This window comes from Catharus ustulatus, chromosome 20 (assembly GCF_009819885.2).
Source record: "Catharus ustulatus isolate bCatUst1 chromosome 20, bCatUst1.pri.v2, whole genome shotgun sequence".
Taxonomy (NCBI): domain Eukaryota; kingdom Metazoa; phylum Chordata; class Aves; order Passeriformes; family Turdidae; genus Catharus; species Catharus ustulatus.
In genome coordinates this window covers 5671736-5698428 of record NC_046240.1, presented here as the reverse complement: position 1 = coordinate 5698428, position 26693 = coordinate 5671736, and the positions used below count along the sequence as shown (strand labels likewise).

The window sequence follows — 26693 nt, the reverse complement described above, 5'->3', positions numbered from 1 at the left end:
CATGGTCCCCTAATGGTACCAATCACCTCAACATTAAGATAAACAGGATTATAAACCTCTCCTCGAGGAAGGAAAAAAATAAGTACCCAAGTGCATGTTTCAGTTAATCTTTATCTTTCTCTCCATAAGTAAGCAAAGAGTTTACAGTGCAAGTTGATTTCCACAGAACAAGGATCAGACTCCAAACACCAAGAAACAAACAAAAAGGCTTCCAGAGGAACTCACAAAGAAACAAAGCAGAAAAGAGAGGACGGAAGAGATCATGAGAACCAGCAGATCCATGGGAGGGAAGAGGCAAAGCACGCGGGACACGAGAGGTCCCGTTCCAGCTGTGAGATGTGAGTGCCATACAATCAGAGTCTGGCCCCACCAAATCACATTCTTACACATGAGATTCTCCAAGTGAAACAGAGCCCTCACCCTGTTTACACCTGAGCAGAGGTGGGGTCAGGATGGGAGTAGTGCTGGGTTGGAGATGGGATGCAGGTGGGGGAATAACCTTTCTCTATTTCACATATTTCTTATCCTTCAGAAAACCGTTCTGATTTTATTTCACTTTCTACTGGCCTGGGACTCCATCCTCTTTCAGTGCCCAGAGGAGGAAAACACCTGACTACAGGCCAGTGGGAGCCAGCAGCTCTGTGGGAGAGGATGATCATGCTGTTACCACTGCAGCTGCCAAGCTTAGTCCAGGGTTACAAGTCACACAGTGTGTCACACTGTCCCCATACTTAATGTGACAGACCTGTTTCCATGCAGTGATGCCACTGGGTCTAACAGCTCATGGCCTCCAAGAGCATGAATAAAAGAGCACCAAGGACTAAGTTTTGAGGGAAAGGTCTCAGTTCATGACAGGACCCCTCACATTTAATTGTCTAAAGACCACATGGGTCTAAGATAGCAGCCCCTCCCAGCAGAATATAAAATTTGACTCAAACCCTAGGGTGTTTCTACTCACCAATGTGTAACCCCATGATACTGAAGCAAGCCAGCAACAGCAGATCTCCCACCAACTCCCATTCTGGCTTCCCAAAATTCACACGGGCTTGGGACCCAATACATTCAAGATCCAATTACTTGGTTAATAAGCAAAATGCCCTGAAGAATTAAACTTTGCCTCAGCACTCTCCACTTCCTACTTATATGGAGATGCTTTTACTCCTACAACTTCCAAATTCCTCCTACAACTTCCCTGAGTGCCTCCCTCAAACCCTTGCTTTAACAGTAGTGTGCAAAAGACCCTTCTGCTCCCTGCATTGCATCAGCCTGCTGGGCAAAGATGGAAGGATATGGTTCCTTTTAAACCCAGGTGACAATGTCCTTTCAGCCAGTGGGAGAAGACTTCAAAGAGTTTAACAGTCAGGTCTCTTCTTGCTCTCACTGAGCCAGTCCCTTCCTCCCTGTGTGCTCACATGGCTTAAACAGGGCTTTCAAAAGTAAGACAGGCTCCTTTGCAACAGCCCACCATGAAGGACAGGCTGCTGGGCCTGGAAGCCAAGGAATGACTTGTGAACCACTCCAACAAAACTTCTCAAGCACCTTTCCAGGAAAGGACTAGAGAGATTCAGAACCGAGACACAAAGTTTTCCTTCAACATCTTCTCCTTTCATTTAGGTGGGAAACACTTCCCTATATGCAACTGAGATACCAGGGAGACACCTGCAGCCAGAAGGGGTGCCTGGAAACTTTATGGAGCTACATGGAAGTAACTGCAGTTTCCAAACCCTATCTCCTGCAGGAATAGCAGCTTCTCCCTTTGCATCCAATTTACAGCTGGTCTTTTTCAATTAAATGCTGACTCTGATCAGGGCAAGGACAGGGTCAGATTGGTTTCCAAACCACATCCAGAAGCAAAAGAGTAACAGAGGAGCTAAGAACAGTCTGATTTCTAGTGCAACCACAACGGACAATCCCTTAGATATCTTTAACTCAAGGTTCGTGGTGAAGGGTGAGGGAAGAGAAGTGAGCTGGGGGGAGGGATGCCCAAGCAGGTCCCAATTAAAGCTTTAAATGACAGGGAGGTAAATGAAGTGATTGTCCTTTTGGTCTCTCAGCTGGACGTGAAATGCAGGAATAGCTGTGATGAAGCAGAAAGCCGCAGTCCTTAGATCCAGTGTATTTCTCTCAGTAGAGGTAAGCGCTCTCTTTAGACCCGTTGAATTTCAAACAGCTTAACATCTGTGTCATACCAGATCGGGGGATCCACATTCCTGAGAAAGACAAGAGTCACTTTACTCCCTCTGGCCAGTCACACAGAATTCAAATCTCACAGCCATGATTACAGCACCTGGCTGCACAGCATGCCTTCAGCTTTGCATAAAAGGAAATCACTGGTCGAGAGACAATGCACCTTACAGGGATGACAGTATCTACAACACCCCACAATGCCAGAGCTTTGCATAAAATCTCTGCACCAGACTCTCTGGGCAGCTTTTCTATTCCCTGCTGCTGCCAGCTCCTAAACAAGCAGCACCCTCAGAACAACCCCCTTCATGACACCCACTCAAAGTTTTGGAGCAGCTGATTCACCCCAGTCTCTTGAAGGGCACAACATCTTTCTATCCTGTAAACATGAGATAACCTAGGGACGGCTGAGTGCATGCAATTCTCTCTGTAGGCCTCCCAAGTCTGGAAAAGACCAAGCTGCTTTACCTCAAATAAATAACTCCCCACATGTAGGTGCGGAACCACATGGCAGTGCCCGAATTTGCCTGGTACTTGCGGATGAGGATGGGGTGAGGCACTGGCAGCAGCCCCACCAAGGTGCCATGCTGCAGGAACTTGAGGATCTCTGACTCATCCGTGAGACCCCTGCCAAGACACAGACCAGGAACATCCTTAGCATGTCCCACAGACACCTCCAAAACTGCTGCAGCACAAGGATCAGACTAAACACAGATACTGAGCTGCGGCCAAGGAAAACACACCCCCTCTCCTCTGTAAACAGAGTGGAGAAGGGATCACACAAACAAGATGTTTGGCAAGGACAGTAACAACTCTGCTGAGCTGAGGATGCTTTCAATTAAACTTTACAAAGTTTTCCTCAGGGGCCCTCCAAATTCAAAGTCTGTTAACCTCATTAAACACCACACAGCCCTTCCTCTCCAAAAATCTCCTTACTTGTCAATGCAGATCTTCTCCACCTGAGGGACCAGCACCTGTAAGAGCCGCATGATTGTCTGCAGGGGAAGCTTTGACTTCCAAGACATCACCTGTAGGTAGGAAAACAGCAGGCAAATCAGTGTGCTGCATTAGCAGGTTTTTACAGCTGTCTCCACAATTTCTGTAACAAATAAAGATTAAAATAATCACAAAGCTGGTGGGTGAACTGAGTGCACAGGAGCAATACAATAAATCCTGGAGCACTAGAATTAGGAGGCACTCAATGAGACCAGTGGGGCATTGTTTTGAAACAGGTAAATAAAGTATTTCTTTGTAAATGTCAGTAAATTAAAGTTCTGGAGCTTTGACCTCAAGTGCCCGTGAGGAAATGCTGCTCTGGGAGGCCCTCTGATGGCAGGGAAGGGGCAGGGAGTGTGAGGCATTTCTGCCACGACTCTTTCTCATTATTTATTTCCTCTGTCCAGATGCCCTTACCCATTCAGGAGATGGAGTCCACTGCCCACTGGAGGATGCACTAGAGAGACGCCTTCGATCCCGCCGGGGATGTGATGCCTCCTATCAATAAACATTATTTTTAACAAATAAAAACAAATAAATGCAAATCACACCTACAAGTAAAAAATACAATCCATTTCTGCTGATATTCTACCCAGATTTTTTAGACCACTACTGCAAAAGACAGCTCAGCCTGTCCCTAGAGCATGTCAAACCCACTCAACCTTCATTCACCAAACCCATGTGCTCTGACCCAGAGAGTGACAATATTTGATGAAGTTGGAGGAGCCTGTGTCACCACTGTTGACACTCTACTGGAACAATCCACGATGGCAGAGTTAAAACAGGACTGACAAGAGACCGTTCAGGTATGCTTCTTTCTTTTGGCACAGAGATTAAATAGCTAAAGGCCACAGATTTTTCAATTTCTGTCTACTGAGTATCTCTGGGATTTTTTGTGTCCATTCTGGACTACCTTAAAGAGCATTTTTAAAAGGGTATGTTCCCAGCAAATCCTATCTAAAAACTCTTGCCTCCTGGGGACTCAACCTGGCTTTTCATATTCATTGTGGGAAGGAGGTAAGGAAATAACCCTCTAACATCACTGCTGATCTCTGTACAAGGTGAAAACAGAGAGGCTTTTTCCTTTAGCAATGCTCCCTGACCATTCACTGCTACAGCCTAGAGCTGACTTTTCTACAAAACAAATGGGCACAGCACTTCCTTCCAACAGCCATCCTTCATCTCCACATTCACAGACTCATTCACTCATCACCTTCACAACCAGAAACATCCAGCTTGGGGTGTAGAGCTGTGCCAGTGCTTTTTAGCTGGGGCAGCTCAAGCCGGCTGCTGGACACAGATGGAAAGACCCATGATCATGTTTCACGTGCTGCTGGAAGAAGAAAACCTTCCACAAGTTCTCAGTCAAGATCTCATTCAGTGACAACATAATTAATTGTGTGCTTAAGATGTCTTGCTGGCCACAGGCCTTCACCTGATACCAGGCAAGACCAGGAAGGGTAAGGAAAATTGGTCCTAGGGTATTTTGCAATTCTGTACATTCCAATTTATTCAAAGCCACTCTGAGGGCAACACATCAGCCCAGCCTTCATGGAACACATTGTTCACAGCACAAGCTAGCTAAAAGATTCTGGTAGATTCTCCAAAAGGAGATGAAAAAAAAGCAGTAGTAAGAACCTAAGTTGAAAACATCAGGATCAGGAGGTTTCACGAACATCCTCTGGCAATTCTGCACTCACTGCTCTGTCATAGTCTTCATGTTGGAGAAAGCTCACTCAAGTGCTCCAGCTCTTGTCACAGTGCAAACATGAAACACCCAAGATGATGCAACAGCCCTTCTGAACCACGTTGTGTCCCAGCACCCTGCATGTGTGCACACTGCTTTTAGTGTGATGCCCTTCTTCAATGGGCCAACACACCTCTTCTTCTAACCCCTCATTTCTGTTCACTTCACACCTAGACCATCCCTGCACACCAGTGTCCAGCCTTACCCCACTCCAGGGCTCCCCATCACCCAGAGCTGCAGGTGAGTTTCCCTCTGGAGACAGCTGGGAAGCCTCAGGCTCCAGTGAACGCATGGTCCCATCCTCTGACACCTGAGACTTCTCCGTGAGCTTGTCAATCCCTGTGTTCAACAGAGGAAAAGCTCAGAAACACAAGTAAATTAAATATGTTCAAAAGCAGAGGGCTCTTCTATGCCCCAGTATCACAGACACCCTGTGTCTCTGCTGATACTGGAAAAGCTCCCCTTTCAACAGGAGAAGGAAGATTTAGCTCTGATTTCACAACCCCAAAGTTTTTCTCTATGAAAATGCTCCCTGAGGAGGAGGAACACAGGTTCACATGGATAGAGTTAACCTAAGGCAACAGGTCAAGATTAGGACAAATGGTCATGTGGACATTAAGTCTGAGAGGACAGAAACTCAATGCAGTTTGTTTGTGATCAGCTTGGGCCAACTGATTGGAAACTCAGACTGAAAGGCAGTTCAGTTATCCACAAATGTAAACTCTTAATCTCTCCACACCCAGTGAATGGGTGAGTCCACTCCATATTCCACTGAGAAAACAAATCTCTCTCCTGACCCAAAGGTAAAATAAAGCTCACCTGGAGTAGCCACCAGACTGGTCTTCAGCGTCCCTGGCTCAGCAGGGGCAGCAGGACGTGACCCTTCCATGGAGACCCCATCCTGGGAGTTGGTGCGAGAAATGGGTTCGGGGGTTTTCTTCTTGCGCTGCAGCCCCTTCTGGATGGACTGGGAGTCCGTGGGCAGGTTGGCCAGCTGGTGAAAGACGTTCCGCTTGCGGATAACAGCGTACACCAAATTGGAGTTCCCTGGGAATAACAGCAGCAAACGAGCAGAGAAGTAAGGCTCAAAGAGCTCTGCCAAACCAGCACAAAGCCTGACTGCTCCCACCCACAAAGGCAGGGGCACAGGGAAGAAAGAGCAGAGCTCAATATCCTCTTATCCGTTACAAAGCAGTACAGAAAATTCAGTGAAATCCTTCCTAGGCTGGAAAGCTGACAAAAAATGGCTTGGTGAGGGATATTCAAACAGCTGAGAGGAAAAATGACAGTTTAAACCATGTATTAGCATCTGTTTTGAAAGAAAAGGTTACTAGCCAAGGTTCAAGGTTTTTCTATCTTCAAAAACTCACAAAACACATCAGGGCATTTAATTTGAGGAGACACAGGCTTGAAATAGCAAAGCCAAAAGGCCAGAATTCTTACTGCCTGCATGATGGCACAGAACAGAATGAAACCATCCTCTAAACACAAATCTAAAATACAAATTACATCCACAAAGGCTGGTTTTGGATTTGACAATTGCCACATGCAAGATTCCCACCAGGGAAGCAGAATGGCCATTCTTGATTTGCAAGTTTAAAGCAAAACTCTAAATTTTACCCAGGTTTAGGGACCTTACTTTATCATTTATTAGGAAAAAGACTGTCATGTTATAAAGAGGGAAAGCCTAAGGCATTTCCTGGAAAGTAGCAAATATCAGAACTTTCTTTGGATGAGGCAGTTTGGGCTTCAGGTCCCAGAGATCTACCAAAGCAGAAATGAGAGGCACTTGAAAGTTGTTTTGTCCCATCACCTACAGTACTGAGCAACATGAGCAGTTTCACAGCAACTTTCAGCCAGTCACAACTTGCATGTTACACACTCACTTTATGTTTCTTTTCCTCTCTGTACATCTCACCTTCTGCAGGAGGGCTGAGGTTATGCTGATAATTAGCTGCCATCTCATTTTGTTCTAACCAAATTTGCCTGGGCCAGGACCCAATGCTGATTATCTACTAATCCAACTTCTCAGTCCTATATAGCTGATTTCTACACTTCTCATCTCCTCTCATCTCCTTGGATTCTCTCTGAACTTCCATCTGACATTCTCTTGGACTAAACTAGTGCAAACCCACTAAATAAAGAAGTCTGTTACCATCAAACTGGTACTGAATGATGTTGTTGAAAACTTCCAGCAAGAAGAAAACAAGATGGTGGTTCTGGACAGCAGAGAATAGGAACCAGGTGGTGGAAAAAGCCTCCAAGAGATGCAGCAACTTGTTAGCAGCCACCATGGAGAGAGACTTCAGGTATGGAGACACTGTGGAAGGCAAACAAATGAAAACTAGAGAAAGAACCACGGTGAATTTATTCTCAAAAATACACCACTAAAAATGTTGCTTTTATGGCCTTCCCACCCTTGCACTTCTGAGAAAGCCTCATGGAACAGCTGAGCCAAACAGTTCCACAAAAACATTTCCAATTACAAAGCAATGAAACAGAGATACTGCCTAGTAAAATGAGGCATTGCTGCTTTTAGAGGGTTTTGTTTAGTCTTACACTAATAACTGCATCGCTGCTGTGCCTCCTGAAAAGCTTCATAACTGGAGCCACCTGGGCACTTACTAAGTCCAGGGGAAGCACTGCCACCATGAGGAGGTGGCACTCCCTGCTGGAAAGGGACAGTACTGCCAACTACCCTCACCAGGCCTGCTGGCAAATGTTCTGTTGCCACCCCGAGGGAGCTCCAGGACTCTGCTGTCCCTCCCTCTGGCCCATCTGACCGTGCAGGCAGATCTTATCTGCACTGGCCCCTTCAGCACAGGCTGGAAGGGATGAGTTTCCAGCAGCAGCCACTGGTCAGTGTTAGGGAACACAGGTTAGGGGCACAGGGAGAGGGGAGTGAGAGCACTGGGGGCTGGGGTTTCTCCCCACAGTGCTCACCGTTTACAACGATGGTGAGCAGGCAGTCGAAGAGGGGCTGCAGCCGCTGGTGCCCGCTGGTGATGATCTTGTGAAAGACCTGTGGAAGGAAGGAGCTCTTGAGCAAGGCAGCACCTTACTGAAAGCACCCTCTCAACCAAAACCAGTGCCACCCCCACACTAATCGCTTCCTGACACCATTCCTTCCTAGGCAGGGCCCTGCACACACAATTACACAGGTGGGGAAGGCTGCTCTCACTGCAGACTCACGCTCCAGGAGTACAAGCTTTCATTTACAAGGAATCCTTTGGGAATGTGATTAGGGCCTTCTAACACTGCAAACAGAAACTGACTGTAAGCTGTTCCACAATGTTCAGGCAGCCTGGGACAGAACTAAACTGCCAGGAAAAACTGCCTTCACCTCCAATAGACTGACTCTGAACGTTATGACAGCTGCTTGAAATGCCACAGAACTAATCATTTTACATTTGATTTTAGTGCAAACTTCTAAGTCAAATGTTTGTCCTATTTTTAACTATATCCTCAGACACGGAAAGATTCAAGTGCCTTGTAACCAGTTGACATTTGCAATGTTAGCCTTCCCACCTTTAGCTGGCATGTCTGTAGGGAAGTCCTGAGCATAATTAAACAAAGAGATGATCTGAGATTAATGGAATGCAAGAGCAAAACACATAGCACCAAGAGCAGTTATGGTGGACAGGTTTCATCCTACTCCTTTTAATACAAATCTCCTCTTGGAGATTATCAGAAGCTGCTGAGAGATTCTTCTCTGGCAAATGAGAACATGACAGAAGAGAAGCACCTAAGGCTCCTACTGCAAAGCACACAGCTCTCACAGGCAGTGTTGTGGGCAGACTGGAAAGTCAATGAAACTTGTAGCAACCCAAAGCTGCAGTGCTGAGCTTGGTATCACTGTTGTCCCCACTGACAGATGTGCTTCACACACCTCGGCTGCCTGAGACAGAACCAGATCTCCCACCTTCCCTACCAACAACCAAGTCTAGTAGAGGGCATGCACCCATCCCCTCAGGACAGCAGTGCAGCACCATGAGGAGTCCTGTTCTTTGGGATCATATCATGCAGATGGAATTGCACCTCATGCACATGCACCCTGGCAGACACATCACCTCAGGTAACAGTGTGCATCCCACACACTTCCTAGCTACTCAGTGGGCTTCCACTGAGGGAGGGCAAGTATACTGGAGGAGGACAATTACTTGTGGAGCTAGGAGGGTTCAAGAAGTGCTGGAGCTGTACTCACTATGATGAGCAGATCTGCATGTGTCCCTGTGAAGACAGGGATGTCCATAGGCACTCGTACAGAATACGGCTTGTTCAGTCGCACCCCGAAGTTACGCTCCCCACTGAGGAGCAGCAGGATAAAGACCCCAATGTGCATCAAGCCCACTCGTGCTGCAAGGAGAGAAAAAAAACAGCAGAAAAACGTCACAGTGAGGCCAGTGGAATTCTGTGAGGGGTAGTGAGGAAAAACACTATGGGATTGATAAAAAAACTGCACAGACTAAACCATTGTGATAAGGGACATCCCACACAGAGCTCCCTCCATTGCCAGTACCAGTGTCCTTCCCAAGGACTGTGTTAAGCCTTATCAGTTAAGTCTTGGATGGTTTTTTTCATTATGTTCTTAATGCAAACCCATCATCAAAGTAGGGAAGATGTGACTATTCCTCTCCACTACACAATGATGGAGTTATGCCTGATTTAGCCCCATGGCAAGAGCAGATTGCTCATTTTTCCCTCTTCACTGGATCAGGGACACAGCTTTCAACACAAGGACTCAAAATGTTAACACATACTAAGGAAGGCTCTCCCTTCCCTATATTGCAGGATAGATCATGTCCTGCTTTTAGCCTCTTACAAACATTAAAACCCAATTAACTGGACAACTCCCCATCTGTAGGTCAGGAATATACATTCAAAATGCTGTCAAGTGGTACAGAGGAAACATCTCAAAAACATTCTAGCTCAACTGTCAAGCACAAATCATTCCAAATACTGAAAATAACCTACTTACACTGGTCTGCTCTGGCATCATTGAGAAAATATAAGATTGGGACAAGAATGTCCAGAACATCACTGCTCTTCAGCACAAAGAAGAGGAATTTCTGGAAGAAAGGGGAGGATTTCAGACAATCATAAGCGTATACACTGCACCACCCACAGGACCCAGGACAGGCAGTCTCAAGCTAGTCAGTCTCTCAAGAGCACTAGAAAGGCTGGTGTATGCACTACCTCATCAACTCCAGTGTTACCTGTACAGTTATTGTAACACCTGCTGCAGAACCTGCTTCCAGCACACACCTTCAGGAGCTGCAGCCCCTCTGCCAGGCTGTCCCTACAGCCAGACCCCAGCCCCTGCATCAGTGGGGCTGATGACCACAGCACCCCAGAGCCACTGCCAACCACCCACCACAGCCCTTTGCCAAGGCTTGGTCCAGCCAGAGCCACAACAACTAAGCTGGGGTAAAGCTCAGCAAGATGCAGATCCACACCTTATTGAAATCACAGAGTTTCCAGAAGAGGACAAGGAGTTCCTGATGGAATTGTATCTTCTTTGCAGAGTTTGGCAGGTAGGTCTGCACCAGTGGGTTTGATAACAAGCGAGCCACTCCTTTCAGGATGAACTGGAAATCCTGCCAACAGATCAGGGAAGAGACTGTGGTGGGCCCAGGGCTAACACAACCAGCATGAAATCAGACAGGGAACAGTGCAGGATGGGAACATGTTACCTCCTCCCGGTGTATCCTTGAGAGGTAATTCACAAACAGATTGTCTGGTCCAGGAGGCTGCATTCAAAGAAAAGGAAGGAAATGCTTACTGGCAATAAGGTAAATTCAGGAAGCTGAAGTATAACCACCAAGGTCTCTCACTTCAGCTTTCTGCTCTGGATGATCCAGCTTTAAATACAAGGAGAGAGAGCACTGCATGGAATAAACAACTCAGGAGCTTTTCACTTACATGCTCCTGATTCGAGTCAGTGACCAAAATTTGCTATTTTGGTGATGTATAGGTCTTTAGTGACTACAGAGTCCTACAGCAAAACATTCAATACAAGCTGGTGTGAGAGGACCCCAGTGAGTTCAGGAGAGCAGCAAACACAGATTCCAGTATCACTCACATCCACATCATCCATGGCTGTGCCAGTGGTTGTGCCATCCACAGAGGGACTTGAACTGGTGGAGCTGTCATAGTCCAAGGTGACGATCAGCACCTGGGCCGCCTCCTCCACCAGCGGCTCCCGGTAGTCAGAGAAGAGCAGGTGGTTGTAAGGAATCCCATAACCCACGGGGTCATAGGCACAGACGACGTTCAGGAGAGAGGTGAAGAGTGGGAGTGCATGTCTGAGGAGGAGAAAACACTCTCAGAAAGCAGTAGCAGGAAACAAAAGGCACTGCCTTGGAGAGGGTATGTATCTCCCCAGGAGTCTGAGGCCATGAAAAACACAATCATCTTCTCTAACCTGTGAAAGCAGGCCATGACTGAGCAGCCCAGACCCAAGAGCCAACACTCCAGCTCCCAGCTGGGCTCCTGGACTACAGCTGAGAGGGGAGGGGAGGTGAAAAAGACCACGTGGGCTCCCAGAGGAATCTTGTGCAAAATGTAAAAATGGGAAAGGACCTCAAAGCTCTCTAGCCTCTGGAAAGACAAAACTATGTTTTCAGCCTCCAGCCAGGTTTGTACTCCCCTACGATGCGTGAGTGTCACTGAGGAGCTGGAAGTCCCAGAGGGACAATGTCACTAGAGGGCGGCATTCATCCGCCACCCACACCACACGCCCTTCCCAAGGGAATTACAAGGGTCTACAGCAGGGAACAGGACCTGCCATTTCCCACAGGGCAGGGATCAGTCCTGCAGCAAACTCCAGTGGGCACCATGCTCAGAGTCTTCTTTTGCTGCTGAGGAACACTTCTCACTAAGCAGAAATACTAACGGGCTGTACATGAGACAGCAACAAAATAAAAGAACAGCCCCTGGATGTTGAAGGTAACAAGTCTTACAGTTCCCTATTACCAAAACACTCCATGGAACAGATTTGAAGGCATTTCTCCCCCTGGCACCCAGGCCCCCACCCTTTACCCTCACCTGTTCTCTGTAGAGCAGAAAAACTGTACCCAGGGGTTGGTGTTGCTGCTGTCTGAGGAGGGAGGCAGGTACATGGCCTCAGAGAAACAGGTCAGCAGCAGCTTCAGCAGCTCTGTCCTGGAAGGAGAAATAAAGACCTGGAGCCATTCAGGAGCAGGGACTGGGCATAGGAGGCACAATCACCACAACAACACGTAAGGAAGGCTCAGTTCTGTCTAGAAAGCCCTTCTGAGAAAGAGCTAAGCCCATTTAATTTCCTAAAGCCATACTTCTGTCACTGGCACAAAGCTGAGCAGAATTGCTGCCTTACAAAAAAGAAATCCAGTACAGAGCTCCTTGGCATTTCCAGAACAGCAGTGTTTACCCAGTTCCTGCTGCAGACAGTCCAACTCCCACCTTACACTATGAAAAATTACTGAAAAGGTCTGCTGGTTTTTTTCTGTATTGCCAGTCCTGTTACATCAGAAAGGAGCAAGCAGAAAGCTCCTTGGGAATCATGGATACTCCATGAGCTCACCTCCCCCAGATCTCCTTCTCCTGAGCCCAGTTTCTTTCGATTCTGCCTTAGCAGAAGCTCTTACCTATTCAAGTCATGGATGTAGTTGGGCTGTGGAGAATGAGCAAAGCCCACTCCTGCCTCCCAGATGTACTCACAGCTGTCAATGGAGTGGATATCTTCTGCTGTGTCCTGTGGGAGAAAGAAGAGGTTGAATCACAGAATGCAGAAGCCAGAATTGGCAGCAATGGTGCTATATCCAAGGTTGTTCAGCCCCTCTCTCTAGAAAAAACAAAAAACAAAAAACAGAAAAAGCAGAAAAGCATCCAGATAGTTGAACTGTATAGAAGCTCCCTCCCAGGCCTGAAAAAGCAGGTGTTGATGTCATCAAAGAGCTCAGCCTTTGCAAGCAAGGGATAAAACACAGAGATAAAAGTATTCTCCATGATGGAAGGAGCCCACATTTCCAGCACTAATTTTAGGGCTGACTTCAGTGGGAATATGGGTCAGTCCTGTGTCTCCTTTGCCCATTGTCTCACAGTTCTTCCTCTTTACTCAGTGGTACTTCAGCCAACACCCACCATGACCTGTATCTCCGGGGCCACATGCTGCTCTGCCATAAACATGAGGTGGTAGTACCCATCTCTCTGCTCTTAAGCTGCAGTCAGACCAAGCCCAGAGAGGGAAAAATCAGCTCAGCAAGGACCACTGAGGCAGCAGCCAGCAACAAGGAACATAAATCATTCACAATCTCAGTGTCTAATTCCAGCTGCCCAGAACCCTGAAAAACCAGTCTGGCTGCTGCCAAGGGAAAAATCACAGGTGCAAGTGGTGGGGGGAGGCTCTTCCAGGAAAACCCACTGTCATCCTGACTTGTGCAATCCATCCCAGGTGACAGCACCAGACAGCAAGTCCATCTGTTTCAGCAACACTTATTCATAGCACATGGGTAGCTCTGATCCAGCCTTGCCCCTTCAGCCCCAGGTGACAGATTTCAACTCTTTGTACTATTCAGAAACCCCAAGCAATCAATTCACTACTCAGATTTATGAAGGAATTTTGCAGCCATCAAACACACCAAGTGCATGTGCACTTTTAGTTTGTGTCAGATCTATCCCAAAAAGGAGGGCTGTTTTTTGTTTACAGACTGAACCTACAGAAAACACGAGAGTCACTGGCAAGGAGAAAGAAGGAGGGAGATGCACCACAATCTGTTCTCTGCTCTTAGCACATCTGGTAGATCATCCCTGCTTCAGGAAACTTCTCTGAAGTACAGACAGTCCCTGTAAGGATCAGAATGTCTTTGCTGCCACAATAGAAAGAGGGGCAAGAGGTGGAAAGAGTCAACAGAAGCCATCTACTCATTCACATCAAAGCACATGTGAGCAGTCCAACAGCTGCTTCCTGCCCCAGGCTGCACCAAACTGCCAGAGAAAGGAACAAGGTGCTAAAGGTCTCTGCTCTGCTGAAAACAACAGAAGAGCAATTGTTTGCCAGCACAACCACCTTTTCCTGAGGGGTGAGCTGTAGTGTGGGGGTAGTTGCCAGCCACTCCGTTTGAGATTCATCCCCAGAACATCTGTTTTAGAAGGCACAAACACCATACTATGAACCCAAAATGACAATCAATATTACTCACTGTGGACTCAAGCTCAGCAAATCTGTATTTTCCTGTCTGCAGGTTTGCAGGAAGCTGCTGGGGTTTCCCAAGGTCCCCCCGACCATGCAGCTAACCTGCCTCTATGCAGATAACCTCATGATTAATCTTTCAACTCACCACCATGCTCCTCCTGTGGCTCTGCACAGTGAAGTCAGGACAAAAGAGCAGATCTGTGACAGCGAGGAGTAACGACTCAGCCAGTGGCCGGGCATTTTCATCATCTTCATCTCCCTGAAGTGACAAACACAAGAGCATTGTCAGTTCAGGGTGAGCAAAGAGCACACAGTTACACCAGTATGGCACAGCACAAGATACACTCACCAAAAACACACAGGCAGGTAAGACATTATACAGGAGTAAGAGAGAACAAAAGGAACAAAGGAACAAAAACCCAGATAGTACAGGAAAGAAATTTCCCCCAGATGGCAATGAATAAACAGGAGCAAGCTTTTTAATGACAGCAAACTGAGCAGACAAAGGCCTGGAGATGTCAGAGAAAAAGAAGAGTATCACTGGGTACACCTTGCCATGTGGGTTGGCTTCTTGAGGACAAAAGGAAAGAGAAGCATTGACAGAGAAGAGGGTTTTACATTCACGAAGGAGGGTGATTTGGATAGTGCACGGAGACAGCAATAGGGAGAAGCCATAAGGTGTAAACAATAAGCCATAAGGAGCAGCAATAAGGTGTGAAACCCCTCAAAGTTCTTTCTGCATGGGCTGCCCAGAACTGGAGATGACAGAACAGGGTGAGACTATGTGCATAAGGTAAAGGGCTGCCCAGCCTGCCACAGCAGAGCAAGCATGACAGCAGAGAGGATTGTGCCATCTCCAGCATTCAAAGAAATCTCTCCAAGCACGCATGGCTACTCCTCTGCAGCTGTTGCCACGGGAAACCTTACCAGATCCTGCCTGTCAAAGAGCATCCTGCTTGGGAGGCCTTCCCAAACCGCTGCTGGAGGGAAAGGCAGAGAGCAGGAATGGCAGGAGCTTATCTACCTCAGCCAGGCCTCTGTCAGCCTGAGCACAACACACAGCTCTTCAATCACAGCAGGCAGCTATGGAGATAATGGTCTGTGTGGCTCTGAATCTGAATCTGTGACAGCAGGGAGGATACCACAAACAGAGCTTGGATGTAAGAACAGGCACAGAGAGGATGGACGGAGCCAGCGAAGATGCTTTGACTTGTGCTCATGGTCAGAGGTGAAATGACAACCATTAGGGTCCAAGGGGATTTCTTTTCCAAGAGTGATCTTCGCTAAGAGTATCTTGACTGCCAGAAAAAATGTCCCTGCAGGCTGCAGGTACCACCACATCCAAAATGGTGACACACAACAAATCAGTCCTCAACACTCCCATAGAGGAGGGAGGAGCCATAGCTGCCATCCATCACTCCATCATGAAGCAGGTGAAGGACAATCACAGAGATATTTACTAAGAGTCCAGGCATACCATCATCTTCAGTTCTCGGAGAGAAACCTGCCATCAGACAGCACAGCTGTGACCCCAGATTGGATGTGATCCCAGCTTCCCTAACATCTCAGGGCTGTATTTCTTATCTCAGCCTTACAGGTTAAATGACTGAGCACACTGAACCACAACAGCTGCACCCACAGTCAGGAAGGTTCTCCAACACACCACACATAGACTTGGGGTGACCCCATGACTCTGAGGCTGAGAAACTCTCTTCTAGGTGCTGGACAAAGTGGAAAAACAGGAGTAACAGCAGCCCGGCTGCATCAGAGCACCAGGCACACCTGCATGTTCCTTTCCAAAACAAGCTCCTCCACTGTTAAGCCTCTCCAGCACTCCCTGGCCCCTGCAGGGATGGAATGATGGACAACCACCAACCTCCCAATCACACAAATCACAAAGCAGGACTAGCAAAGACTTCCTTTTTCACCACTCAGAACTTCCTTTTGACGTGCCCTCAGGCAAAGCAGATCAGAGGTGACAGGCAGAGACAGCAAGAGGTGCCAGTTCATACTGTACCAACCACTGCCAGCCCTTCCTAACTGTCCCCAAAGACACTGCACTTAGACTCAGGAGAACCACATTCCTCAGTACAGCCACACTGACCTGCAGATCAGAAACTCATAGGAGAGGGCTCTCTATGCACAGAGCAGGAGGGAGCAAGCAAGCAAATACATACTCCTGGTGTAACAGCTGTGCTCTCAGTGCTGCTATTCCTCCTGTTTGCAGATCCTAAAGCACTTTCACCCTGTTCCTCTGAGAGATGCAAAAGAGCACTGTTGTGCTTGCTCTCCAGACAGAGAAATGTGGGGAGGCTGAGATACTCCCCAGGGTTATGCACATCACTGACAGAACCAGAAACAGAACCACTCTTTAACTGCTCTTGTCCAGTTGTGGGCTTCATCTCCCAGACTAGGCCCTGGCTAAAACTACCACTCAGCTCATAAGCAGGGTATCGACTCATGATGCCAAGAGCTTCTCTGGAACTGTTCACTTTAAATGTGACATGGTAAAATCAGTGCAAACAACACCCTGTTGCATCTTGATTTGAAACTTAAATCAACTGTAATTGATGGAACAAGGACATTTCAGTCTAAGAAAGTCATACAGCCTTCAGTACAGCTCTCATATTCATTCATAAGAGTCATACCTCCAGCTGTACTGGAGAAGCCTTTCTTTGCTCATCAGTGCTCTCCTACAGCTACACACACAAGTGAAACATTCAGAAGATGCAGGCAAGAACCAAAGGAAGGGAAAGAAATTAGAAAGTGCCATCTAATTTCTGACCACATAGAAATAACTGGAATAAAATTGTGCCCAAATAAACATAGTGTCTCCTCACTGCAACCTCCAGAAAGAATAAGAAGTGACAAGAGACAGACCCCTCCTCGGCCAGCCCCAGGGACAGTTGACCAGAAGAAACCTCTCCAGTCTGGGTCCTCAAAGATGTAAGGCAGGATACGGGTGAGGAGCCGACAGCAGTTCAAGACAATTTGTCTCTCCTTCTCTGTGTGGCAGCCACTCTCTGCTCCTTGTACCAGCTTCTCCACAGCCTGAAGGAAACAAAACCAAGGAAGGTAGCATTAGCCTGGGCACAATTTAGCAAGAGCTAGGGAGGTCTGTCCTGCTAGTGATACCCTCACACAGACCTACAAGCACTTCTTGGGAATCCATTTTCTCTCAGTTTATTGGCATCATTGCGGTTTGAAACTCTGTAAAAAACAGGGTTAATGATTTTAAACAGATCTTCTTGAATTTCTGCTGTTCCACTGCAAGAGACCTCAAATGCCAGGGCTAATCCATGCAGCACATGTGTGGTGCCACGTGAGACAGACAGCCAAAGCAGCAGAAGGCTCCTCCAGCACTGCTCCATGACACCACACACTGAAAAGGGCAGATGAGATTAATCAGCTGCAGTAAGTACCTGAGATGCAGGCAGGGAGGACCAAGGCAGCAGCACTGTGCTGCACCGTGTGAGGCACTGGCAGGGGATGACCACACAGAAACACACAGTCTGACAGTTCTGTCTGTATGATTACAGCAGGGACCTCTCCTGACTCAGGAGCTGGGAGCTAAGCTGCTGCCTGTGTTAAGCACAGGGATACAGCCTCCAGCAGCATCTGTCAAAGTCCTGCTGCAGAAGAGGGTTGTAGCCCAGGTTTCCCTACTGCCCCCCTACTGAACAGCTCTGGAAAGAGCTTCTGGGTTGAGACTCTGCAGGCCACCCAGGTGTAACTGCCAGTGAAGGGTCATTGGGCTTTTCAGAATAGATGTGGGTCTCACCAGGCAGCAACCACAGCCACAGGAGGCTTTACCCACAGATAGAAAAAAGTAGATAGACCCATGTCTGCACCCACTTGCTCTTACTCCCTGATCCCAAGGGGAAACAGAGGGGAAATGAAAGCCAAAACATTTAACAGGGATTCACCTTGCTGCTTTTTAATTCATGAGGTCATGTGCCCCTGCTTATTTTCATGGCAGACTGCCTGGGTCACTGACTCTGCCAGACTGCGTCACAGCATTAATGGGTATTTAAGTGCTGTTTGTCCCAGCCTGTCACACAATAACTGAGCTGAACCATTTTTTCAGGCACACTTATGACTGTACAGCCTGGATCTCCAACCATGGCTGTAAATGACATTTCTCCACAAACACACAGCATTGCTAAGTCCAGTGGAACATTGCACAGCTCAGGGTCCTCAGACTGGCAAAAGCACTGCTGGAGTCTTGTGGGCTCCTATGACACAGTGTAGTGATTTTGGTTTGCCATTTTGAGTTTTATCCCAAGATCCATGGCTCATGGATAAGCAGTCACAAGGCCTCCCAACACACCTGTTTCCAGTAGGGAGAAGAGACCATATTTTAGTCTTGGTTTTGGAAGAAAGAAGACACAGAGTCAAAGGAGTTACAGATCTCCTAAGCCATCCTCAACTCCCAAACTGCCAGAAATCAATACCAGGGAAAAAAACACCGCAGTTTTCCTCATGTTCATATTTTTCTCAAGTATCCATTATATATATATCTGTCTACAATTCACAGTCAGAGGTACCTTCACTATGATTCAGAAAGTCTCATTCACATATTGTAGAGGAGGAAAGAAAAACAGGATGGCAGTAACTATTTAAAACTGGAAAAATGCCATTCCAAATGTTTCCAACTACAAATTCAAAGTTACTCTTGGCAAGGCTCAAATCAGAACCATTGTTAACACCTGCACTTTCCCAGGCAGAGTCAGTCTCAGGCTGTTGCTCACCAGCTTGACAATTTTCTAAACCTGGTAGGGTAGGAAATGGTGTTCAATGTCCCTCTGCTCCACACAAGGACATGACAACAGCAGAAGCAGCCTCAGCGATGTTCTGTTATCACAGCAGAAGGAAGAAAAGTCTCAAGATTATGCAGGCATTTGTGCAGTGACAGTCTGCACATCCCTCTGGGATCTCTCAGCTTGAAGCCAGACTGGTGCATGCTGAGGTACAATTAGGTGCAGACAAGGAACAGGATGTTTCAGCCTCACCAGAAATATGCAGCCTTGCTACAAAGTCCACTGAGCAAGAAGCAGGCAAGACCCAAGAGGATAGAGTGAAACACAAAGGCTCCAAATTGATCAAATGCCGGCTATGACCTGCACTAACCTATGAGAGGACAGGTTGAGAATTACCCTCAGGAGGAAACAGCGACAGGCAAGCACATTGTGTGGTACAAGGCACCTGTTACCCCTTGGAAACCACAATGCTGTTGATCCAGGGACACTCCAGCTAGCACAGCTTCAAGGAATAAAACAGCACCACACTCACCTTGTAACACAAAGTTGCCAAATTTGAAGGTGATTCTTCTCTCACTGCTCGGATCTCTGCAGCTGGTACAAGGGCAAAGACATCCTGCACTGAAGTTGCTGTGTCTGCCCAGAACTGGTCCCAAAAGGCATCATCCGTGGCCTCCACAGGCTGTGAAGAGACAAATGTGGTTGTAGATGTAGAACTACCATTCCATAAGATCCAATCATCAGCAATTATGCCTGGCTTGGGGATGGGATGAGGCAAGAAGAGGGTCAATAAAACATATTAGCACTGGTTTTATAGGTCAGCCTCTGTTTCCAGGACTTTGGATGATTTATCTCCCAAACTGAACACCCCTTCAGACTTACAGGAAGCTTTGTGTTTGTCTGCAACCCAAGATCTTTACCACTGCACATGGGCCAGGCCGTCCTTGTGCACACTGCCACCTTCAGAGCACGTCAAGGAAGCCCTGAGTGTGCACTGGAATTATTTCTGTTTAACCAAAGTCTCAAGGAAGCAATCAGGGACATCTCATTCGGGCACAAACAGACCCACAAAACTGACAGACCCACCTCAAAGCACTTACAGATAAAATACAATTGATCTTTCTGAATCAAATATTTATAAAGAACTGGACTCAGTGCAGCTGGTTGCTGCCAAGGCTTTGTTCTTAAAAAGCACTAAGTGTGCCATTCAAAGAGGAGATGGAAGAGGGAGACCAAAGAAAACAATCTGTTTCAAACCTGTGGTCTAAGAAGCTCAGCCCCCAACCCAGCCCTGAGAACACACCTCTTTCCACTACATTTTCTGCTAATACTTCCCAAGAGACAGGCACTGCCCAAACCCAGCTGGGAGTGCTCATCCCACCCAGGGGTCCAGCTACAGGGGTGGGATAAAATGCCTGTTTATGGCAAGCAGTGTGGAAGAGATGGATCCATTATTTCAATCAGAAGAGAAAAATGTGAGCTTTCCTAGGAGTTTAACCAGCCATGCTGTGGGCATGCCTGGCAGGTGAGAAGAGCTGCTCACCTGAGCACCTGCAGCCCTTGGCTTGGGGCGAGGAGGAGCCTCCTGCCCGTGACCAGACCAGCTCCAAAGCAAACAGCAGCACTTGCTGAGGGCAATAATCAGCACCGTTGGGTGGGTCTTGCATGTCAGATATGAAAGGGGCAAAAATATGAGTGTGTGTTTAATTTAACCATCTCCTGCCCACTCCCAGATCTGCTGTAGAAGGCAGAAAATGTGCCCAGCTCTATGTTGTGTCTAAATGCAGCTCAGATGCCACTTCTGGAACAAGGTCTGACACAGAGAAGTGCTGCATTGCCCCGTTTGCTGTCGCCTTCTGAACTAAGAGCCACAGCCCACAGGCGTGTGACGTGTCACCAACGCCAAAGGCCAGAAAGTGAGAGGGGCAGCTACTCCAGACTGGTACAGCAGGTTATTGCCCTGCAGCTCTTTGCCTTAATGCTTCAGTGCTGCTGGTCCTAGTCCTTCCAGTCATGCAATGAACCAGCCCAAGTGACTCCCCAGTCTTTAAAAACAAAACCAGAAAATAACCCATGTGTGTTCAGATATCTTATTAAACTCAGTTCTAGTGTTGAAAACATAATTTTTTTCACCTGGACAACAGAGCAAGATCCCACCACACCACTTCCCAAGGGAAGAGCAACTTTTTTCCAAATGGTTCAAGATCACAGCTCCTCACAGCAGAGAGTATGACAGACAAGAGACAGAGAGGATGGTGCAGGAACAATCCAATCCAATATTCACAGCCTGACTTTCAGCAGAGCATGTGAAGGAGCTGAGCTCTTTGTAACCTGGACATGAAACACTTAAATGGAAGGAAAGCCATTTTGCACATCTCATCTCTAATTGTACTCCTCAAAAAGAGCCAAGTATTTGGAAATCTGATCTATGTAATGCAGGAAATACCCTACGAATCCTACACCCCATTTCAAACCACACACCACAACTTCATGTAGAACTGCCACATGTACATCCTGGCTGCCTGCCACAGCCACTCCCACTGACAACAGCAAGCAGCAATTGCTGCTAATTGGGCATCATGCATAAATAATGCCTTCACTCTCATCTGGAGGGAAAGCAGAAAACCATTTCCCTCCAGTAGACACCGATCCCTTTACCTCCCACTAGCCTGAGGCCTCCTGAGCAGTTGAACACAGCCACTGTTTTACAGATGGCAGCACAACACACATTGAGGAACACTGACTGCAATCCCTTGGAGCAGGGAAGCACAGGGGTGATTCCCTGAGCTTCAACACTGGATGTACAGCAGTGTTAATGTCAGCTGCCATCTTGGTAACCAGATTACACTAAAACACTGGTACCTCGCATTTTTAATAGCTGCAGCAAGTCAGCTCTTCATCAACAGATGGTCTCCCATGTAGAATCCTGGGCCATGGATTCAGTACTGAGTCACTCACATCCCCACTGCCCCCCTGTTTTTAATTACCAGCCTGGCATCATGAAGCTACTCGATCCCTGTAATAGTCATCTCCCTGATAGAACATTACAGGCTGTTTTTAAGATGATTGTATTCTGCATGCAGCATCTCTGGGGATCTAAATATCCATTTCCTCAGCTGAGCTCACCCAACAGACTGTATCCATCCTCACAGAGGAGAAAAATACAGAGACCTAGATCAGCCTTGTTCACCAGCCAGGGATATCTTCATTGGAAATGTCAAGATTCAGGTACAAGTGTTGGTACAGCACACGCTGCAGTCACGAATCCCAGAGCACCCCTGGCACTGACAGTGCTTCAGCCAGAGAGCTCACAAGGAGCTGAATCCTCAGCACAGGTAAGAAAGAGGCTAATGTTCTTCCAGCACAGTGAAGATAACCAGCTCTGCACCAGCAGAGCAATGAGGGTAAGAATTGAGGGACCAGTAGCTCGACTCTACTCTGGAAACACAACTGGCATATCTGGAGAGCAAAAGGAACTTCCTGACACACACACATCTCGTGGCAGAGGCTGTTGAAGGTACAGAGCTGACTGGCAGAGAGAAACTCCAAGCTCCACACCAAAGGGGTGAGGTAACTGTAAAGCAGAGTGTTGCTGAGGACATAGTGGGCAGATCCAAGGTGATGTGAGAGTGGGCAAGGAAGGGAGAGTTTTGCCTTCGGTAAAGACCTCCCACCTGCACACCAGCCAAAGTTAAAACCAGTCATTTTGGACACCTCCAATCTTTGTTTTCTGCTAGTTGTAAATGTTGTGTTTCAAGTTCTTTGAAGCACACCACACAAACGCTCCAAGAGTTAGGAAAGGAAGACACTCGGTTTGCAAGCCTCATGCCAGTCACTGAGCAGAGAATCACAGCCTGAGCAGGCAATCCCCAAACAGGATACCTCACAGGAAACAGGAAAACAGAGAGGGCCTGAAAAACAGGAAAAGCTCCCAAGGCACAGCCTCCCTTATTTGTTACCGTCCTCAGTCTGACACCAGCACCACCTTCACTTTCTCATTTAGACACAGTTCCCCACAAACTCCAGCAGTGTGTGTATGTGCATGTTTGTACCTCCTCCCAACCAAGAGTCCTCTGCTCTTACTTAAATCAAACATCCGTTCCTAACAATTCCTCCAACAGGCCCCACCTGCAGGACTGTCCTAAAACTAATTATCTGGCTGCTGCAGACCATCAGCAGAGAACAAGGGACAAGAAGCCATCAGCTTTGCTCAGCTCTTTTTGCTTCTTGCCAGCACTCCAACTAAGCATCCCACCAGGCAAAGGCAGCAACCCTTTGGAGCTGGGGCTCAATAGCAGAGCAAGTCCCTCGTCCCTGAGCACAAGCTCAGGTGATGTGTTACAGCATGTTTCCACCCCAAAGATGGCAGAACTCTGGTTTGTAATGACCATTCAAGCAGCACCTGATTGAGCTTTAGATCAGGTAACCCTGCAGGGCCAGGGATTCATTTGAGACAATTCACACATCTTTGTACCACCTCTTTGCCAGCTACTGTGCAAGCCTGTGGATAGACTTACTCAAAATATAAACAATAAGTATGATTTTATGTCTCCTGCCAAGGACAGCACCTCTACACAGGCTTCAGAGCAATAATATTTTTTTTCTATAGGATCTTAAGCAGTCAGCAGTGCAGAATCAATGAGAGACTTCAAGTCTACCACCAGTTCTCTGCTCTCACAGTAGAGACAGTGTTGCAAAGCAAACTGGAAAATGGGATTTGTAGAAGTCTGGCAGGGAAAGCCCAGGACAGAAGTCAGCTGTGTGAAGTGTTAGTCACAGCTTTGCTTTTAAGACAACTTTGCTTTTGATCAACCTGAGACTCTTGGACAGCTGAGTCAAGCTTGAACACTGCAAGAAATGGTCTGCCAGGGACCAACCTTTCCCAAGCACAAGATGTGCTTTTATCAGACTCAAGTTGACAGCCCATTGTACTCCTGGATTGCCACACCAGGGCAAAGGAAAGGACTGGGTTTGTCCCTCATGTTTGATTCTTTCTGTCTCTTTAAAAGCAGGGGCATAGCTCTCATTAAAATCTAACAAGGTGGTACACAAGATCAAAATTTCTTATCTTCCAGCTGGTTGCTGGCAGGAACCCCAACTGACTGGGAAAAGAAAAGGTGTTTCCCCAGCAATTAAAGCCCCCAGACCAGTTCCCTGCAGTTGACCAGCCTTGATGAACTGTCCTATTCACAATCCATGTTTCCCTTCATCTGTTAAATAGGCAGCTCTTTTATGGGCAATTTGGGAGGGCTCACACATTCTTTATTATGAAGCACATCTGGTTTATTATCAAAGGGATGGGCCCTACTAGTAGAATGTGTGCATTGTAATATATACATATCATATAAAAATCCTAAAGACCATTTCTCCATGTGTGACTATAAATACACATCTGTGGCATAAGTTAATTTCCTCCTTCTGGTAATACTGCCCTTTTTAATCACTGAAATAATTCTGAAGTGATTTTTCCTTTTTAATACTCTAACACCTTTAGAGTTTCTCTCTGGCAGTTAAAAAATCAATTAAGTCAATTCCATTTGCGTCCAGACTTGGTTCCACTTTCAAGTTTTGGGCTCCACATGTGCTGTAAGCATTAAAGGGTTTTGTTCATTACAGATTTATTTAACTTTTTTGTAAATGCTCACATGGGAACACTTGTTTTTTTAATTAAGAAAAGCCTGGATATTATAAAAACTTATTTTTAAGAAAAAATTAATCTCTGTGCCAACTCTAAACTTTCACCAATGATAGAACAGAGACTTCTGCTCAACCACTTCTTCCCACCAGAGCCTTACAACCTCACAGTGCATTCTGAGCTCAGTTTCACGTTACCAACGATTTAACGAAAATCCCTTTGTCCAGCTCCCTAATGTCAGAGGAGAAGGCTGCAAAACAGGAGACAGGCTGCTGAGGAAGCAAAGCATGTTGTGAGGCAATAGCCTGGAAGGATTTGGCTCTGTCCATTATCACAGCCTGGTTTTGGATCCAGCATGTCATGGAGCAGGAGGTTTTGCTGCTGGTAAGAGATCAGAAGGCTCCAGGAGAGCCCAGTCACGCGTTCTGCACAAAGAAACACCAGTGCCCTTCTACAGAATGTAAATATGGGAGCGCCAACACCCCACCCTTTTCCACATGCAGTCAGTCTCACCTAGATCACAGAGACGTGAAATTAATCCAGCCAAGAACGAAGCTTTTGCTCCTTCCTTTTTATTCAGGGCCCCAGTGAACCTTCTTCCCTTACACGGGTCGATAAACCAGGGGAGGGGAGCGCTCTCGCCTGGGCTGCTGATCCAAGGGATTGCCTCATACAGGATTTTCTTTGTGACCAGCAGACTGGGCAGAGCCCTGTAGGCCTGATTTACTGCCCCCAGTCTCACTTTATAAGTACATTTCCCTATGAAGGAAGGACAGCCCAAAGCTGAGGATACTCTAAACTATTTGGCATGCAGAAGAGACTTCAGAAGAATCCCTTAAAACATTAATTCCCCTACTTTTCTCTTTATCTGCATCTACAACTAGTGGTTTTTAAGAATATAATCACAAAATCCATTCTTTAGCAATGCAGATAAATGTGATACTGCTTTAGAAAGTATAAACATGTTTTTTCCAGGCTCTTCCACAGCATTACCCATCTATAATTCAATTTCCAGTAGCAGCCTGTATTTCTTGAGTTTTCACAGATTTCTCCTACCACCCTTTACCCTTTTGCATCCATACCCCTGTGAATTCATTCCGCATCATTAACTTTCTGCCATCACCCCCACGTTTTCCTAGCAGATGCTATTGCCTTCCTCCTAAAGGTGGATCACAACAGCTGTTCTCCATTGTAGCTAGAAGAACCAGAGATGTGACTTCTCAATAGAGCAAAATCCCTCTGCTCCTTAGACAGAAGGGCAGGCTACTAATTTTCTTCCAGTGTGCTGCTACTGCTGCTACCACTTAAAACAAAAATTAACCAAGCTCCCAGGACAGGCACAACATATGTCAGACCTCTAGACAGCGACCCTCCCTTCACACAGCCCTGACTTTCACTTAACTCCTTCTCCACCTCAGCCTGCAGAAATACAGCATTATTTCACAGGTCACAGACAGAAACCTCAGCTGCAAACAGCACAGCTGCCCAACAGCCCTTTCTACCAGCTACTACCTAAAAACAGGGCAAGGTTCTCCAGCCATTATGCGCGGGGGTGGGGGAAAGGATACAGAAAAGGGAGCAGCGGCAAACCGTGTGATGTAAACCCGCAAGATGAATATATTAGGAGCTGTGGACATCCCTTACGACAGCAGCGTCTGCTCTGTTAGCACCAGACGCTGTTCAGCAAGGCACAAGATGTCACCAGCGGCGGTGACAGGGCCCGGCCAGGACCGGCGGCCGCCCCGGTGCCCCTCCCCAGAGCGGTGACACGGCCACGGGCACAGCCTGCCCCGAGCCCCGCCGGCCTTCGGGCACGGCCTCGGCGGAGAGCCCCCCAGGGCCGGCCGTGATGCAGCCCCGGCACTGCGAGTCCCCAGCAGCTCCAGCCCCGGCCCCACACGCAGGGACCCGCTCGGGGACCGTGCAAAGGAGCGCCGGGGTGTCCTGGGCACGGCCGGGTGCGAGGGGCCCCTCGGGGCGGCGGTTCCCGAGATGGCGCGGGCCCCCTCGCCCCCCGCCCGAGATGGCGGCCCTCACCTGTGTCTTGGTGGTGAGCTGGATCACCGCCTTCCTGAAGTTGAGCTTGGAGTCGGCGCTGCCCATGGTGCGGCCCGGCTGCGGGCAGGGCCGGGCAGGGCTGTCCCCTCACGCCGCCGCTCCCGGGGCCGCCGCTGACGCCATCCCCGTCCCCGCGCC

The 26693-nt window shown here is 47.6% G+C and overlaps 1 protein-coding gene across 1 annotated transcript; it reads right to left on the bottom strand.

Moving 5' to 3' along the window:
- Positions 1–93: 93 nt before the first annotated feature.
- Positions 94–26693, bottom strand: HID1 (HID1 domain containing). The gene is made up of 19 exons (XM_033076785.1): positions 26535–26693; positions 19395–19544; positions 16983–17153; positions 14248–14361; positions 12556–12662; positions 11975–12091; positions 11010–11232; positions 10621–10677; positions 10384–10524; positions 9906–9996; positions 9132–9283; positions 7871–7949; positions 7083–7247; positions 5747–5974; positions 5133–5266; positions 3598–3678; positions 3121–3212; positions 2653–2811; positions 94–2210 (listed from the first exon to the last, which is right to left on the bottom strand). The coding sequence occupies exons 1-19, from the start codon at positions 26598–26600 to the stop codon at positions 2147–2149; spliced, it is 2391 nt and encodes a 796-aa protein (XP_032932676.1). The 5' UTR covers positions 26601–26693; the 3' UTR covers positions 94–2146.

Excerpts from the sequence above, each read along its gene's own strand:
- HID1 (XM_033076785.1), bottom strand. The coding sequence starts at position 26,600 with ATGGGCAGCGCCGACTCCAAGCTCAACTTCAGGAAGGCGGTGATCCAG. Across the intron at positions 12,663-14,247 it reads GCCACAGGAGGAGCATGGTG|GACACAGCAGAAGATATCCA; the intron begins GTGAGTTGAAAG and ends TTTCTCCCACAG. Across the intron at positions 3,679-5,132 it reads ATGGGGAGCCCTGGAGTGGG|GAGGCATCACATCCCCGGCG; the intron begins GTAAGGCTGGAC and ends GTTTATTGATAG.